Here is an 18,656-nt window from a genome sequence, read left to right as displayed (position 1 = left end):
CCTTAGAGATGGGCAACAACGTATCTCTTCAAAGACTTGCTCCATTCTTCCAACCACCCACTTAATCTCTGGACTGAACTGCCCCTTGTGTACCAGCCACATGCTTACCAGCAAATAAGTAAGGGGGCATCTGGTTTTGTACTCTATACTCTTCACAAGACTGACACCTCATTTTTAAGTTTTAAATTTTAGAAACTGGAATTTTTCTTTCTGGACGAGATTTATTCTTCAGAGCAGTCAGTCGCCTTGGAAAATTATTAGAAATTTATTCCAAAATGTCCCCTGCTCAAAATTTTCTGTAAATCTCTTTGAAAATTGCCCCCAGAGCTTCTGAGCCACACACACACACACACACACACACACACACACACACACACACACAGTCCTATTTTCAGAGCTTTACCAAAAAGGGTTTCTCCCAGTATGATCACCCACTTTCTTTACCTAACTTGACTCCAAAGTTAAATCCACCCTCGGAGGATAAGAATGCTGCCCAGGGTGGGCACCGGGTTGGCTCTACCAGTCGAGCATCCGACTTGATTTCACCTCAGGTCACGATCTCACAGTTCATAATGGAGCCCTATGTCAGGCTCTGTGCTGACAACTCAAGCCAGCTTGATTCTCTCTCTCCCTCTCTGTCCGTCCCTCCCCCCATTCAAAATAAATAAATAAACAAACAAACAAAAAGAATGCTGCCCAGAGATGGCAGCAGCAGAGGGGAGTGAGGTGACAGTATGGAACACACTGCTTTTGAAGTACCCTCAGTTTCAAGTGTTACTAGTTCTATATGGTTGTTTAAGTGTCGGTGTTTTTTTAAGTCAGTATGTGCCGATCTGCTACTCAACATGGTCAAAATGTTTAGCAATGCTGCATGATAAGGCACCCTCTAGTGGAGTCACCAAGTAATCAACATAATAAAGGTTCTGAAAAGTCCTGCACGAAGGAACCTGTTGAACTCAGTGTTTCCCAAACTTATGTGGCCAACAGACCTTTTCCATGGAACACCTGTTAACGTCCAGCAACTTTTGAAATATCCCTTGAGGCAAGTCTTATAAGTCCTGTGCAGTGAAGGCAGAGATTCCTTTCCCACCAACTCACACCTAAGAGAAGGGGTCCACGCATCCTTCTCACTTTTCAGGACTCCTCCAGGAAGGACTTCCCAGGCTACCCTCTCTAAACTAGGCTACCCTCCTGTTACTCTACAACAAGCCTCTTTGACACAATCTGATTATCTCTTTTTGATCTGTCTTCTCCACCAGAGCATATGCTCCGTGAGGGCAGGTGACCTACACCTCATGCCGCACATCCGACACACAAAATGTGAAGCAAGGACGGGTTGGTTGGTTCCCAGAACTGATGGCTGGGAGGCACTGCGCCCTGTGTACCAGGGCATGGCTGGACCTCTCTGTCCCATCTCCCCTGCGGGGACTGGTACAGGTTGCTTCTCTGCCGAATGGATACTATCAGAGCAGAGAATTCGTTCAGTGAAACAATCCAAGTAACCTGGAAATTGTCCAAGAAGCCACAAAGTGCTCTTTTAAGTGATGCCCTGGACCATTTGACAAACACATCTAAAGGCAGGGTGGCACTAAGTTGGATTCCTTAAAACAGCTGGGCCAGATGGCTCTGGGTTCCGGGCAGCCTCTCTCTTGGGCGTCCTGGGAGAGGGGGGCCTGTTGTCTAAAGCTCTTCGTGCCAGGCACAGACTTCCCGCCGGGCCTGTGAACTGAGCTCAGGATCAAAGGCCTGGGGCCCGAGCCTGACTCAGAGACGTGCGTTCTGCAGGCGCAATGGCTCTTGGTGCTTACTTGGACTGTCCTCGGGTCCCGAGTCTTCTGGTGGTCAACTGAGGAAACTGCTGCCTTATGATCTGTAAGTCAACACAAGAACCGGTTACCCGTGGGGAAAGCGGGGAGCACAGCGACTGATTTTACAAACAGCAATCCAAAGGGGGAACGCATGTGTCCTTGATTGCAATAACCTATCAAGAGCCCACCGGGACCCTGGAGAGGATACGGGCGTTGGGGAGCTGGGAGGGGAGCACTGGAGTAACTGTGAGGCCCTGTACTCTGAAAGGGTCTCACTTGGCTGCTCTGTGCTTCCCCCCCACCCCCACTCACAATGTAGGGGGAGTACTGGCTGATCCAGAACGTGTCACCGCCCTGCTTAGAGCCTTCCAATGGACTCCATCGCGCCTGGGACAAACACCCACCCTCAGTCTCTTTAACGAGTCCCTGCTCTTACCTCCTGGCCTTCCTCTCCTATGACTCACCCTTACTCACCAGACTCCAGCCATGCTGGCTTTTTTTTTCCTTTTTCTTTTTCACTATTCCTGAGACACACTAGACGCACTGCCCACTGGGGCCTTTGTAGGGCAGCTCCCTCTGCCAGGAGTGCAACTGCATCACATCCTCACGGGACGGGCTCCTTTTCTTACAACATCCAGGCCTCTGCCCAGAGGCCTCCTCTAACGAGCCAGCAGGAGTAGCACAAGCGATCCTTTATCATCCCGTGGCCCTGCTTTGCATGGTCTTCTTCTCACTCCACACTCTCTGAAATTACCTTGTTCACTTACTCTCTGCGTGCCTATTTTATGTCTCCCCCTACCTCAGCATAAGCTCCTTGGGAACAGGCACCTGGCCCAGGGCTTGGCCCAGGCAAGGAGCTCAAACCATGCTGCTGAGTGGAGGAATGAAGCCCGACCTCTGCCCCAAGGGTATATCCTTGACTCTTCTGCAGTGTTGCCCAGGATATTCATATGGATTTGCAAGGAACCTGGGAGGAGAGGCCGTCTGCCAAATAAAGACACAACCAACAGGCCTCATCCTTGGTGTTTGCAGAGATGATGTTTGTGGATAGGCAGGATAATGCAGGGGCTCCGTGTGAGGGCTTTGGAACTAAGCTCCCTGGATTAGACAGATCCAAACTTAGCCATTTGTTAGCTGGGGACCCTTATTTAGGCATTCAAATGGCTCAGTTTCTTCATTTGTAAAATAGGTATGATAAGCCCTACCTTAGAGAATTCTTGTAAAATCTATAAGTAAACATATGTGGATAATTTGCAACAATGCCTTGCACTTAGTAAGGGCTCAATAAACGTTACCCATTATTACCACTGACTGTCCTGATCATTCATTCCTTTTTACTTCCACGGACTACTTCTGAAGTCCCAGCAAATTCTTCCAGCTTCCCTCCCCTTTTAGAACAGCACCACGCGGCACGTAGGCATGGTCAGGGAGACCCCACGCGCAAGCTGCCCTTGGTGAGTTGAGACACGCCTGCCGACTTCCCTGGCGAGGCATGAACATACAGTGCCTTCTCAGAGACAGGGATGAGTCTCTCCTGACCCAGCACACCCTCTCCCATCCACACTGGTATTCTCAGTGACTGACCTCTCAGTCATTCAACTGACATTTACTGTGACCCTGTTAGTTATTCGAACATGGAGGTGCTGTTTAACCTCTCTGATGTCTGGGGACTCAGGGGTTTATATATTCATCCCCAGGGGCACCCGGGTAGCTCAGTAGGTTATACGTCTGACTTCGGCTCAGGTCATGATCTCACAGTTTGTGAATTCAAGCCCTGTGTTGGGCTCTGTGCTGACAGTTGGAGCCTGGAGCCTGGAGCCTACTTTGGATCCTGTGTCTCCTTCTCTCTCTCTGCCCCTCCCTCTCTCTCTCAAAAAATGAATAGACAGTTCTTAAAAATTACATAGTCATCCCCAGATCAGAGGGATAGGTGCTGGTGGCCTCAACTAAATTGGCATCGGTGGCATGGAAGGAAGTGGACAGAGAATCTGGAATGGGGAAGTAAGGATCGACCATTTCTGTACATTGGGAAGCTACCTCCGGTGTGAATAATGGGGCAGCATTTCCTCATCTGAAAATGGGTGTAAAAGATGCATTCCTTAAAAGGATGGTTAGAAAATCTAATAAGATAACATGACGATACTACTTTGGGAAATAAAAAAGGCCTTCTAAAATGTTCGCTCACAGCGATGATACTGTTTCAGAATTCTCTGAAATTTTTCTGTATTGACAGAGACAGCCCTGGTTTCTCTCACCCTCACTCCCATAAGCTGAGGATATGGGTCCTCACTTGGACTACGTCCCTCTCAAAATGCTGTGACCTGAGGGAAATGCAGTATTCGGGGTGGGGTCTCAGCGACAGCACTCTGCCCCAAGGTGCGCACCACGGTTTTAGTGGCCTCACCACCTCCGGCCACGTACACCCTCCAGACTTTCATCAGAACTGATTTCAGAGCCAAGATATGAAGTAGCTGTTCACAACGGTACAAACCTGAACGGCTACAGATATGCCGACACAGGTCGAGGGAAAATAACACAAAGCGTGAAGACAAAGTCCGGGTTAAAAGTGAGGTTATGATTTGGGTTCAGAGTTTGCTACCTGACCAATACAGTAAAGTCACAGGAGTCCCAGTACCCATCAGATAAACACACGCTAGCTGCCTAGGAAGAGCAGAGATCTTTTTTGCATGTTGGTCTAGGACATTTCCCCCATACTGCAGGCACGACAGTGAGGTACCATGTTTAATGCTCTGATGTTAGCAGGCATTTGGAAAATGGTACTACCGGGTGCAGTCAAAGGTGTGGCAAAACTGAGACTCTCAAAGATTGCTCATGACATTATTTATTATCGTACTACCACTCCCCAAACATTATTACGATACATCTCACGAACCACAAAATATTCATACTTTTTGATCTATGAATTCCAAGGAAGTAATCTGAAACATGAAGAAGCTACGTGCAGGGTTACTAATAAGAGAGAAAAACTGGAAGCAGCATGAAGGGTCCAATGACAGGGAGCTGGCTAAATAAATGATCATATATACATTCAACAGACCGTTATGCAGGTGTTAAAAACGACGGTAACAAAAATGATGTCACGGCACAGAAAACGTATGTATGACATGATGTTAAATAAAAATAGTATACCTCAAAACTACATTTATACTATGCTTATAGTTTGTTTTTACAAATATAGGAAATGGAAAAGGAACGCGGAAAAGTAAAAATGGGTATCTATTAAGGTGGTAGGATTGTTATGAGAACAAAAAGATTTTTGTATAGCATTTGTGTACAAGGTCAACATTTTTTCCAGATAGAAAAGGATTTTCTCATTAGAAATATTTCTAGGGGCACTTGGGTGGCTCAGTTGGCTAAGTGTCCAACTTCAGCTCAGGTCATGATCTCACAGTTTGTGAGTTCAAGCCCCGCGTCAGGCTCTGTGCTGACAGCTTGCTCAGAGCCTGAAGGCTGCTCCGGATTCTGTCTCCCTTTCTCTCTGCCCCTCCCCCACTCACACTCTGTCTCTGTCTCTCTCAAGAATAAACATTAAAAAAAAAAAAAAAGAAATATTTCTAATTCACAAAAGACATTCACGATAACCTTGAAGGAAGCACCAAAAATCTTCCAGAATGTTATAGTGGCTGTTTTTCTTTTTCTTTTCTTTAAAAATATAAATAAATCATTCCCTATTCCCTGCAAACAATATGTAGATAATTTTGAAAAGCAGCATTTGGGGGGGGGGATGCTAAGCTTTATCATTATGTGATTTAAGAGAATGAGTATAAAATTCTGAATCTCTCTAAGTATTTATCCAAATGGCATCCTACATAATATCCTGGCCCCAGGCTATGTACTAGGCACTAGGGCCACAGACTCTGGTCTAGAGATGTTCTAAAAAGCCCCCGGGGAAACAAAGCCTTCAGAAGCTGTCTGTTCTACCTCAAGAGGCAATAAAACATACAATCAGTGTGTTTGCAATTCTCTGTGCTATGATCTTGAGGAATTATCAAGTTGTGGAATAGGGCCTTCAAATGCACAGATCCATTCATCCTAGGATTTCCTCCATAGCTCAAGGGTTTTACTTACTCCTTTTGAATAATGTGCGGATCTACATGTGCAGTTTTACTATCTTGTGGCCAGCACCACACTCCACTGAGTCGCCCAAGACAGAAGAGGAGAGACTGTGCTCTCTCTTCCCGACCCTGCACAACCCCATGTCGCACTGATTCTGACGAAGACACCTGCTGAGCCTGGCCACTTCTCTCTGTCCCCGCGCGGCGCCCCTAGCCCACCCTGGCCTCACCCGGACCACAGACACACCCTCCTAACTTGGCTGCCCTGAACATGACCGTTTCACTTCCTCATTGGAAACACTAGGTGCCTGCTCACTGCCTACACTGAGCTGCGGCCCCAAGAGCCACAATAGGTTGCCTGACGGTACATAGTTTGGATTCACTCAACAATGACTATTTACTAAGCTCCTCCTATATGCCAGACACTTTGCTAGGCACTGAGGGACACAACACTGAGCTGAACAGAAACAGCCTTTGGTGAGGAAGCTTACATCTAGTGGGAGAAGACCAAAAATAAATAAATTAAAATGTCAATATATCTTGTATCAGGTTAAGTGCTACAGAGAGGAACAAAAGGAACAGTGTGAGTGGAATGGAGAAAGTAGGGGTGGGGGGAGGGGTTTTTTTGTTGTTTTTTTACGGTGATAAGGGCTAAGTGGTAATGTGGCATTAGAGTGGTGACCTGAAGGAAATGCGAGAATGAGCCTCATGGATGGGGGGGGGGGGGGGGCGGGTTTCAAGCCCAGAGAACAGCCAGTGCAAAGACCCTGGGGTAGGAGCTTGTTTGATGCGTGTCAGGAAGAGCAAGGAGGCCAAGTGGCTGGAGCACAGTAAGTGCTCAGGAGAGCAGGAGAACAGGAGGTCGGGAGTGGCTGATGGAGCATGGTTCACGTGGGGCCTTGTAGGTCTTTATGAACACTTCTGCTTTTACCCACAATGAGATGGGGAAACCTTAGAGGGCTCCAAGCAGGAACGTGGGGAATAAGTCTGACTTACCTTTCCAAAGGATGGCCCTGGCTGCTGGATGGAAAAGTGACATCAGGGGGCAAGGGTAGAAACAGGGAGACCATGAAAAAGCCACTGTGTAGTCCAGGCAGGAGACATTATGGCTCAGTACCTTAATCCATTGATTCAATAAATCAAAGAATAAATGAAGCCCCTCTCTTTGGCTGGCCATGGAAGTTGTTTCTAATATTGTATTAACGTAAATAATGCTATAAGCAGTACCTTTGGGATAATGATTTTTCTTTTTATTTATTTATTTTGAGAGAGAGAGAGAGAGAGAGAGAGCAGAGGACAGGCAGAGAGAGGGAAAGAGAGAGAATCCCAAGCAAGCTCTGCACTGTCAGCACACAGCCTGACACAGGGCTTGATCTCACGACCCGTGAGATCATGACCTGAGTCAAAACCAAGAGTCGGACGCTTAACTGACTGAGCCACCTACGTGCCCCGATTTTTATTTTTATTGGCCAGTATTTTGGTTTTTTTCCCACTTTATAATAGTTTCTCAAATATGGAGCTGCCTGATTAAAGGGGAGAAATATTTCAAGGTTTGGGAGAGGTACCATCAGTTGCTTTCTATGAAGTGCAGAAGGCTATTATCACTTTTAAAAAATGTGCGAAATTGAAGGGCCAAAAGAGACCTTCCATTTGAGCATCAGGTTTCTTGTCTATCAAACAGAGATAAAACACTGGCTCAGCTAATCTCACAGGCTTGCAGGGGTACCAAAGGAGTTAGGGAATGGATGCCCAGCCCTGCCTCCTGGGCCACATCAGCCTGGGATGGGAGCAGGAAGGAGGGTAAGAGCTCTGCCTCGGCGCGCTTTCAAAACTGCACAGGACAGTGACCTGCTTCCAGGCAGGGTGCTGGAGCAGAGGGGTCCACGTGTGTTAACACCCCGCTCTGTCTCCACGGTCCTCATCCTCTTCTAGCCTGTTCTCTTCATTGGCACCCTCTAGTAAGATCCTTTGACGGATTTTTGGAGGATCCTCGTTGAACTTTTTTTTCAGACTTCTGTGGTATATCCTGGTCTCCCAAGCAATATTACTCGTGTGGTTAGAATATTTAGTTCTTTTTGTGACAACACATTTTATCTAGAAATCCTGGAAGACAAATCCTCTCCTCCTCCTCCTCCTCGAAAAGAGAGAAAGATGATTTCAAACCGGGAACTAAGAGGAAGGGAGGTTTCCTGGGTGGGGGGTGGGGGACGCCGTACAGCATCACGTTCTTCCCAAACGGAGGTCAAGACTTTTCCCACTCTGAGCAAAGAAAGGGCTGTTACAGATTGCACCCCTCCTTCCAGCCGCAACAAAAACCTGTGGGAAGGGGGTTTGCTGCCTTTTTTTTTTTTTAAGTGTTTCTTACGGGCTGCAAATTACAAATTATTCTCTTCTCTTGTCACCAAATAATCGGCTGGTCCCAGAATCTGAAAGCCCAGCACAATTTAGTTTGAGTCTCAAAATGCAGGGTCGGTTCAGCCCCACTAAGGCTGTTCAGCTTTTAATTTCTGCAGCAAGACTCAGCAAACAGTCAAACACTTTTGTGGAGCTGTGAAAGCTGAGTTTCGCTGTTTGATAAATGAGCAGGCGGCAGGCAGCCCCTCTTTCTCTTTTTGTATGGATTCAATGAAGCCTGCCTAAAGAACACCACATGCTGTTCTAGCTACTGATCTAACATTCCGCAACATCCCAGCCTTCCAAATTCCCTTTAATTACTCGGGAATCCCACCCTTCTCCCTTTGAGCCGAGGCAGCCAGGGCCGGGGGCTCCATGGGGCTAGGGGTGGGAAGCAGAGCAGCCCTGCAGAACTCCCCTCCCCGGAGCTGCCGGATCTCTTCTAGGTGGTGGTGGCCAGGCTATCCATCTCTCCTGTCCACTCGTCTCCCCAGTCAACCACGTGTGGCTCTAGGCTGAAGGCAATTCCACACGTGGGCTCTCCTGACATGATTTCGTGGGCACAGCCTTTCAAGAAATGTGAGTTTTAGGCACATGTTTCTGAAATGACATATTCAAACCACCCCCCCTCCCTTTAAGAGAAGGAAGGGAAGGAGGGAAAGAGGAGCAGCCTCCACCCTGAGCATCAGCAAGAACCAGGCACTGGATGAGGTGTTTGACATGCAACGTTGATTTCATCCTAAAGACGATGCTGGAGGGAAAAATATGGTGATCCCCATTTCACAGATGAGATACAAGGATCTACATCTGTTCAAGCCTCCTCAGATTCACAGACTCCGGTTCGACTGTCTCTCCTGTTCTTCAATATGGCTGGTACCCATGGGAGCCAGCAAGGGGTCCACTAACTGTGTGTGAAAACCCTGATGTCCTGTCTAGATGCCGCCTCGGGACACCTTTACAGCCACTCCAGAAAGCCACTCTGTCTTGTTACTCTTACAGACAGGCTTTGTTTGATTTTGATCTCAAAGTGTATGATCTTGATCCAGCTTGATCTCCAACCTTAAGTCATGAGGGACAGGCTTTGAAAAAAGGCTGTGGTTGTTTCCAAAAATTCAATCCACCCTCAGGAGGCAACGATTTGCCACCAACAAGGATTGATCGAAAAGGAGCTCCAAGGTAATGGGATAAGTGCACATCCTCCCACACTTTGAAGGAGACAAACTCATGTGTATAAGGAGTCAAGTACGCTCAGAACAGTTCAAAAATAAGAGCTGTGGGTCTGAGTTGAGAGGTTTTTTGGGTGTGGGAAAAGTAGAGGGGCTTTTCAAATAGCAAGAGGTGAGAAATTCAGTATAAGGGCAAGTTGTTTTGTAACTATGTATTGCAAAAGTCCTGTGCCTTCTCTTAAAAACATACACGCACAATTGTTATGAACACGAGAAAGAGATGATTAAGAAAAGAGGTTGTTCCAAGGGATTCTGATTGTCACAACTTCAAGTGTGAAAGTGAGAAACGTACTCACTTTCTTTGTTGACGAGAGACCTCACCCCTTTAGCGGAGAAGAAAATATAATTAAGTTAGCGGTATCAATAAGGATTTTGAAACAGCCTGCCTCCATGCTTTCACTTTGAAATGGGTGTTTGCCAGAGCGATTGCACTATCCTGATGCACCTCTGGCCATTCAAGAGTTTTCTGGGAACACCTACTAGGCGCCAGGTGCTGGGCGGGGGGGTGGCTGCAGGAAATTCCCCCGAGAGAAATTTCACATATTTACGAGAAACTCCTATCTAGTGCGATGAGACAGAAATGGAATTTCAAATCCCATGCATGGGTTGATGAAGGATTCTGTGAAAACTCCCGGAGCTACAAGCGTAACAGCAAACGTGTTGTCCCTCGAGAGGTAGGTACCGTGGATGACAATTCTGAGAAGCCCCCAACCCATACGTGAGCCCAGTCTCATCCTGAGGCTGCCTGGATGGTGTGTCACGTGTTTAAGTACAAGAAGAGACAGTCCTCACACACGGGCTTAGCTAGAATGAGGTGAGTTACATAAGCTACAGGTTAAGTCAAGACCGGAATAACTCCGAAGGCGACAACAGGAGCGGGTGAGGGTGGTAATGGCAGCATGCGCGCCAGGCAGGACATTTTTAGAACAATTGTTCTCAAAATTGTTCAGAAGGAAGAGCAGCGGCAAGAGCCAAAACATCGATGTTAGCGGTGATATATTAAAAACACGATGTATCAAAGTCATGGAATGCTGCCATGGTGAACTGAAATCATAATCATAGCTGACATGCACGGAGTGTTTATATTTACCAGGCACTGAGCTGAGGAAGCCCCCTCCCCCAATAGCCATTATGACAACAACTCTCCACACGGTTGCTGCCATGTTCCCATTTTCTGCATGAAGAAACTGAGAGAGGCCCAGAGTGGTTTGGAAATCGTCTGAGCTCACCCAGCTGGTAACTGGTGGGGACGGGACTCGAGCCCAGACAGTCTGACTTCTGAGCTTGGGCACTGGGTGACACATAGAGACACCTGAAATCACACACTGTGGGGTCGGGTATGAAAGCAGACCTTCTGACGTGGACACCCCACAGCAGATACTCAAGGTGAAGAAAAACACACGCAGGAATTTAAAGTTGCAGGGAACTCCATCAATGGAATTAGTGTTTTCCTTTGAAAACTGGCAACAGAGCATTCCTGAAGGATCCTGATGCCTCAAGAGCACCTTCATCTTCCTGCGCCCCCGCAGGGCCCTGCACGTGACTTGGGGTCAGTGAGGGGAATGGAAGGACTCTCGAGGAAGAGGGCAGGCATGTCAAGCAAGAAGGATCTTTGGCTCCTACCGCAGGTATACGCAGCTGCCCCAAGCACGGGTCCCCAGAACACACTTGGCATTTTCTGGCATCGCTTGAGCACGGCCGGCAGTGAGGAAGGAGCCAAGCATTCAAGGAGGAGCCACCCACAGCCCAAACTGCCAATTACCGCAAGTCCTCACGAGGAAAAGGCAGCAGATAAATACATTCAATTCATACATCTGTCGCCCCACCTTCCCCTTCTCTGGTCTCCTTGCAGCTTCCTGGTCTCCCTGCCCCGCAGCGGGCGTCCCGTGTTCTCCCACCCCTTAGATCCAGCCCCGCCACTCCACGTGTGACCTGGGGAAAACCACTCAATTCCTCTCAATTCCCTCAGCTAAAAAATGATGGGGTCTCACCAACCAATCTCCAAGTCCCTGAAATAGATTAAACTCTTTTATATTGATATGTCAGTAACCGATATATATTAATGACTCATCCCGCTCTGTTCTAATTGCATTTTTACAGACTTAATCAAAGGAACGGAGGGTTCCAGAAATCAATAAAGCCTTCAGGGGACACACAGTTTTGAGGCTAAATGGCCTCTCCACGTATTCAAATGGCACTATCTCCTAGCTGTCTAGTGCCCATCCACGAGAGCCTCTTGCTGACGAGCTGACTATAAATCACGTTACCTGCCCACTGTCTTTAAGTGATCACTCTGTGCCACCTGTGTCCTTCTCCTGGGCTCCTAACCTGACAGTATTCCATACATGTTTTCAGGATCCTGGGTTCCATTTCATCGTTGTGACACTTATAAAAGGACACACAGGGACAATGTGGGGGAAATGGGTCAAAAGGTCCAAACTTCCAGTTGTGAGATAAAAAAATGTCCTGAGGACATCACCTGTCAGCATGGTGACCATAGTTCATACTGTGCTGTACATTTGAAAGCTGCTGAGAGGGGCGCCTGGGTGGCTCACTCGGTTGAGCTTCCGACTTCGGCTCAGGTCATGATCTCACGGTCTGTGAGTTCGAGCCCCGCGTCGGGCTCTGTGCTGACAGCTCAGAGCCTGGAGCCTGCTTCTGATTCTGTGTCTCCCTCTCTCTCTGACCCTCCCCCGTTCATGCTCTGTCTCTCTCTGTCTCAAAAATAAATAAACATTTTTAAAAAAAAGAAAGAAAGAAAGCTGCTGAGAGAGTAGATCTTAAAAGTTCTCATCACAAGAAAGAAAAAATTATAACTCTGGGTAGTGACAGATGTTCACTGAACTTATCTGGTGATTGTTGCACATTATACACATATATCAAACCATTATGCCATACACCTAGAACTAATGCAATGTTATATGTTAATTATAGCTCAATGTTTAAAAAAAATGAACACACGTATTTCTAAAATGCTCATATGTGGATAAAATGGTTCATTGTTTACCCCTTTCTCCTTGCTAACCAAACTCTAATTTTTTATTCCAGGAGGCGATGGTCTACATTTTCCTGCTTCCCTGACAACCAAGGGCAGCCAGTGAGATGTAGGGGAGATCACTGGGCAGGGCTCTGGGAAGGCTCTTGAAGATAGCCGATTTGGCTGGAGTTCTGACCTGTCTCTTCTTACCCCTTTCCCCCTTCTGGCCTGGAATATAAGCCTTTGTTGTCCTGCAGCCACTTTGGACCATGAGGTGATACAGAAGTTGGAAGCCATCTGCTACAAATGGCAGGGCATAGAAAGAGGAGGAGCCCAGGTCCCCGATGCTCTTAAAGGGCTGTTATGCCGGTGTTGGGTTATCATCTTTTATATTTAATGTGAAGAAAAGGAAAACCACTCATTTATTTAAGTCACTGTTTGGGGATGGAGAGGGGCATTTTTCACCCACAGCCCCACAATACAATTCCCAACTGATCCACCTTCTGATTTCCACCCAGAATTAACTTCCCAGAGAAGGTTCCAGTAGCCGTGGAGTCAGCCATGCCATCTTTGTCCAAAGGGAACAAAACGAGCATCCAGTTCACAGGGCTGGGTGAGGACTACACGAGATAGTGTGTGCAGAGGGCTTGGCACAGAATCGGTGTCACTGCCCATCCCAGTTTCTAACTGAAAAGTATTTCCAACTAATGCAGTAAAGATCCCCGTATGTTTGTAGACTGACTTCCCTATTCCCTATTACCTCTTTGATAGATGGAGGGACTGAGGTTCAGAGAGGGAAAGGGACCTGTCCATGGTCACAGAGAGAGTAAGGGCAACGGATCCTCAAGTTGAGGACTCAAAACCTGGCATTATTGGAAACTCCTGGCCAATGCCCATGGTGGGGCCTCAGTAAAGGTCTGCTGAGGGAGACAAGTTTTTGCCTCACAACCTCTCTGCAATGCATGTGACAGATAAGTGGAAAGCAATCTGCTTATAAGTCAGAGATGTGCTCTTGGCTCAGAAATCTGAGGCCCGGTTTTTCTTTCTGAAAAAGCTTCGCTTGCTGCTAAACATAGAGATGCTCCACCTTTGTGAAGGCAGAGCTTTTGCTTAGAGATCCCCCAAAAAACCAAGTGGAGATGCAGGAGAGAGAAGTATTTGGTGAAATCAAAACACCTTCCTCAGCTTCCGTGGATCCCACAAGGCTGCAGGTCGGGAGAGGGCAGTAGTGCAACCCTGGGGCTCTTCCCAGATTGACCTCATTCTCAGGCCACCAGTCACCCCCCACGCTTGAGGAGGCAGAAGTCTCCTCCCTTTGTCCCCCGAGTCATGGGTGTTCCAGCTCAGGGGCACATCTGCCATCTTGTTCTGTGGTTTCTCATGGGCACGTGTCCCTTCTGCAGCCCACTCCCCTCGAGGACAGACTATCTTCTTCACCCTACTTCCCATCTGCCAGCACAGAGCTGGGGCCACAAGGGATCAAGATAAATGAGTATCTAATAAGTGGGGGAACACAAATGTCGAGGGGGAACCAGCATGGGAAATACTGGCTGCAGGGTTCACAGTGCCCAGAACACCTGGGTGGGGAAAGATTTGAGGGGGCATTTCTCAACTGTGATACCAGCACTCATGCCTCTGAGAGACAGGCTGAGATTTCAGTCCCAAATTCCATCATCTAACAGGTGCCAGGTGGTTGCTAATGACCGCACCAAGGTCAAAAGGCCCAGTATTTTGTTCTCCACATACACCTACCTCCAGCCGCCCCCCCCCCCCACATACATACCCTACCCTCAAAATAACTTGCCCTGGGTAAACTGAGATAAGTTGAAGTGCATGCACTCTTAGAGCCAGACTTTCCAGGTTCACATCCATTTACTGTCTGTGTGGCCTTGGGCAAATTACCTTATCTCTCTGGGACTCGGTTCACCCATCTACAAAATGAGGATAACAAAAGTTCCTACCTCATAGAGTAGTTTGGAGGAGGCAGATATATGTAAAATGCTTAGAACAGTGCCAGGTCATAGAAAGCCCTAGGTGTTTGCTATTTTTATTAATTTTATAAAAAGCTCTCTAACATCTGTTAAAAAGAATGGTCTATTAATAAGCTTGGGCAATCTAGGGGTCCCTGGGTGGTTCAGGCAGTTACGTGTCAGGTCATGATCTCGCAGTTCGTGAGTTCAAGCCCCACTCTGTGCTGACAGCTCAGAGCCTGGAGCCTGCTTCAGATTCTGTCTCCCTCTCTCTCTCTCAAAAATAAACAAACATTAGGGGCGCCTGGGTGGCGCAGTCGGTTAAGCGTCCGACTTCAGCCAGGTCACGATCTCGCGGTCCGTGAGTTCGAGCCCCGCGTCAGGCTCTGGGCTGATGGCTCGGAGCCTGGAGCCTGTTTCTGATTCTGTGTCTCCCTCTCTCTCTGCCCCTCCCCCGTTCATGCTCTCTCTCTGTCCCAAAAATAAATAAATGTTGAAAAAAAAATTAAAAAAAAAAATAAACAAACATTAAAAAAATAAGCTTGGACAATTTAGCTGGGTATGATGTCACGTGTAGGCCAATTCTGATCCCCATGATTTTGTTTCAATTTACAGTTCCACTCACTGTTCTCTAAAAATTTACTTTACTGCTTTTTACTAGAGAACTGGGGTTACCATTTTGGAAGTATTTTTTTTTCTCAACCTGGCAAGCCTGTAAGCAGCAGCAGCAGGAGAAAAAGGTCAGGGACGAGCAGGAGGTCAGACCACTTGCCCCACTTCCCCTCTGCAGGTCCTCAGGCCACACGTGGTCAGGGCTGAGCTGCAAGTCTGGGAGGAGTTTCCAAGTGGATGTGAGGCTGCAGGTTTTGATTGGAGCCCTGGACCAGACTTCAATGTCTAACAGAGAGCCTAAATTATTGAAAAGAGGCTTGTTTTTATAATCAAGAATCAAACAGCAATTAAGCCTGCCATGAAGCCACCGGGGGTCAGGGAAGGAAGCTGGGCCATAGCGTGAGCAAAATCACTTTCTGTGTGTACACTGCTGAGTCCGTCCCGTTCCACACACAGGTTACATCTGTGGGGGCTCATCTGGGCATCTCTAAGAATCAGGGTGTAAGAGCAGGTATGCAGTGAGCTGGTTAAAACCCTCCAACACTAGAACGGAGCCGGATGGGGGATCCTCAGCGGAGGAGCAAGAGCAGCCTGGGGGTGGGTGGTGGAAAGTCAGCTGGAGAGCACATCTCTTCAGCCATTGTGGATGGAGATCCACGGGGTTCCCCCCAACCCATGATTGGACTCATTGCTGTAGCTGGATGGATGGCCATTCCAGCAGAGGGCGCTGGCGGGAAGAGCCCTCAAAATGAGTCCCGCTGACTTTCCTTCTTTCACCCTCCTCTGATGCCCCTCTGCTCCAGCCCTGGAGAAGCCAGAAGACAGAGGGAGGAAGGAAGCACCCACCCTGCCCCTCTTTGACAGAGCAAATTCTGAGCCCCAGGAAGGGAGAGGCTCTGCCTTGCATGTGAGATGCATGTTTTAAACTGGACCGAGTGGGACTTTTTCATAGCTGAAAATGAGTTAATCTTCTAACCAACACCAATACGATGGCTGAACATGGTTGGGATGCTGTGGGGTTTCCCTGTGATGTCATCGGAGGGCAGAGCAGGACAGCTGAGCAGAGGACTTTGAAGGTAGCCCTTCAAAGTAAGTGAAAATACAACCAGTTTCCATTGGTACCTGGACAAGTTCATCCGTGCCCAGCAAATGGGTAAGGGAAAATTGATACAATGTCTGTTTCATATGGGCGTCATACAGGCTAAACACATTCACGTGTATCAAATGATTTCAGCGTCCTTGGCAAATAGCAATAACACAAGTCATTCAATCTTCAATAAATATCTGAGGGTCTATTATGTGCCAGGCGCTATTCTGGGAGTTAGGGATGCATAGTGAACAAAAAAAAAGGCCTCATGGAGCTTCCATTCTAGAAAAGGAGGCAAATAAAACACAAGCAACTAACAGATATATATATATATATATATATATATATATATATATATATACACACATACATACACACACACATATATATACATACATATATGATTAACATATATATGTACATATATATTATGTCATATGAATATTATCTGTAATATACTGAGGTAGAATAACAGGCAATGATGCCATACAGATAATTATACATATAACATGTAATATATTAGTTATATCACATATGTAACAGTTCAGACAGTTATAAGTGCTATAAAGAAAAAGCATGGTAGGAAACAGAGGAAACAGGATGGAGTGAGGCCAGTTTTAGATAACGGTGGCTTCTTCCATTGGTAGAATGCCTTGCAATGTTAAAAATGCTCTCCTAAGCAGCGTCTCATTTTATCCCTAGAGTCATTTGTGAGGGATTATTCCCGTCTAGAGGTAAGGAAATGGGAGCTCAGGAAAGTGAAGTGACTCCAAGCCGGGTGACCTTTCGTTACCCTAGCCAACAGAAAGGCAGGCACAAGCTTCAGCATTCTCTGTGATGCCTCAATCAATTCTGGGACCCAAAGTCAATACGGGCTTACTGGAAGCCAGTGCTTATGGGGCTTGGCCGCAGTGCTGGAAAGAGGATCTCTTTCAGTTCTTCCCTGCAGCAAAACCATTGCTGCCGTCCACTCGCTTTATCAAGGACAGTATCCCCACCAGGCCACACGGGAGGGGGGGCGGAGAGCCTCACCGCTGATGCTGTTTCACCTCAGCCCATTTGCAAGCTGGGGAGGAGAGTGGGGGGTTGCCGGGATGGTGGGGGGCGGGGGCGGCGGGGTGGTGGAAGACTATCACCAAATTTTTCTCTAAAAAGGAAGCTGAAATATTGAACCTTGCCTACGCAGAGTTAAAAGTTCATAGATGAATAGCAGCAAGTTTGGATGGATCTGCTCAAAGGAAGGCTGCCCACAATTACACCCCAGGCTTCACAGAACAACCAGTCCCTTTCTCTCCGGGGGGATGGCAGCTGCAGCTGGGAGCGCTTAGGAAGAGCGAGCATGGCCGGGATTTCAGTTCAACAAGCTCAGTGTAGAAACCCTCAGCGGGCTCCTTCTGTCCTCTGTGGCTGGAAGGACAGCCCGAATTTCCAGTGCATTTGAAATCAATGGCAAGGTACCTGCAAAGCACTTTTGCATTTGTGCTTTTAATACCATTAGAGTATGTCATTGCTTTTGGACTGAGTTTGGATGTCTTTTTTTAATGACTATTTTGGAAGCAGCTGGCACTGTAATTCTTAGAGAGAAAAGTTATTATTTGGAAACAATATTTTGAAAGTAAGACCTGTGGACATAGATGTCAGTAGGACCAAGGATTAGAGAACAGAGGTTGCCTGCCCCGGACAGAGAACCCCCTGGTGGAGGTTGTCCCGAGGAGGAAGGGGGGCTGAGCAGTGGGAGGTGGCAGAAGGGGAAAGGGGGGGTGGCAGAGCAGAGGGGGCTGGGACTGGCTGTGGGGAACTGGCAGGGGGAGGCCCAGGGAGCCTCCAGTGTGTATGGAGGTGGGAGAGCATTCTGGAATGGGGATGTCTGTTCCATTAGATGCTGTCCGGGATGTAAATCCCTCCTTCAAACTTCAGTCTACTGGGGTCACAAATGCTTTCTGTGGGCTGTCTTGTGCAAATCAAAGAGGACTCTGAGTTTCATCCTTGGCTCATGGTGGTTCAGAACGGGGCCGTCCAAGAATACTTTCTGTGATGATGGAAATGTTCTAGGTGCACTGTCCAATACGACAGCCTCTAGTGACATGTGGCCAGTGAGCATCTGAAATATGGCTCATGGTACTGAGGAACTGAATTTTTAATTCTGTTTAAGTTGAACAACCATATGTGGCTCACAGCTACCGTCTTGAACAGCACAGGTAGAGAGAAGTGGTGTAGACAGAAGAAAGAGTCCAGGTCAAGGTGGGTCTGAGAAAGCTAACACCCAGGGAGTGGAGAGGAGGGGCTGAGTTAGATCGATTTTACCTAGATCACAAAGTCAAGGAATCCCTGAGCTGACAACAGTGTTACAGAAGTGAGAAAAAGGAAAGAAAAGGTCCTTATTTGGGCAAAATAGAGTTTCTAGATATGGCGAGGATTTGCGTTTTTATGGTCTTTCCCTCACCCCAGAATCTGTGCACAAACAGCTCATGGGGAAATTCATAACAACAACTGCAATGGCATGTGT

General features: G+C 47.4%; 1 protein-coding gene across 5 annotated transcripts in view; it reads right to left on the bottom strand.

The window, feature by feature from the left end:
• RFX4 (regulatory factor X4) overlaps positions 1–18,656 on the bottom strand; it is a 161,180-nt gene that overhangs the window by 82,174 nt on the left and 60,350 nt on the right. For all 5 annotated transcript variants that reach the window (XM_047868357.1, XM_047868356.1, XM_047868352.1 and 2 more), the window contains one exon: positions 1,809–1,870. In XM_047868357.1, the coding sequence (XP_047724313.1) occupies positions 1,809–1,870 (62 nt within the window). The remainder of the gene's footprint in view (positions 1–1,808; positions 1,871–18,656) is intronic.

The sequence above is a fragment of the Prionailurus viverrinus genome, chromosome B4 (assembly GCF_022837055.1).
Source record: "Prionailurus viverrinus isolate Anna chromosome B4, UM_Priviv_1.0, whole genome shotgun sequence".
Classification (NCBI taxonomy): Eukaryota; Metazoa; Chordata; class Mammalia; order Carnivora; family Felidae; genus Prionailurus; species Prionailurus viverrinus.
Note: the sequence above shows the minus strand (reverse complement) of the source record. Positions and strands in the feature narration are given on the sequence as shown.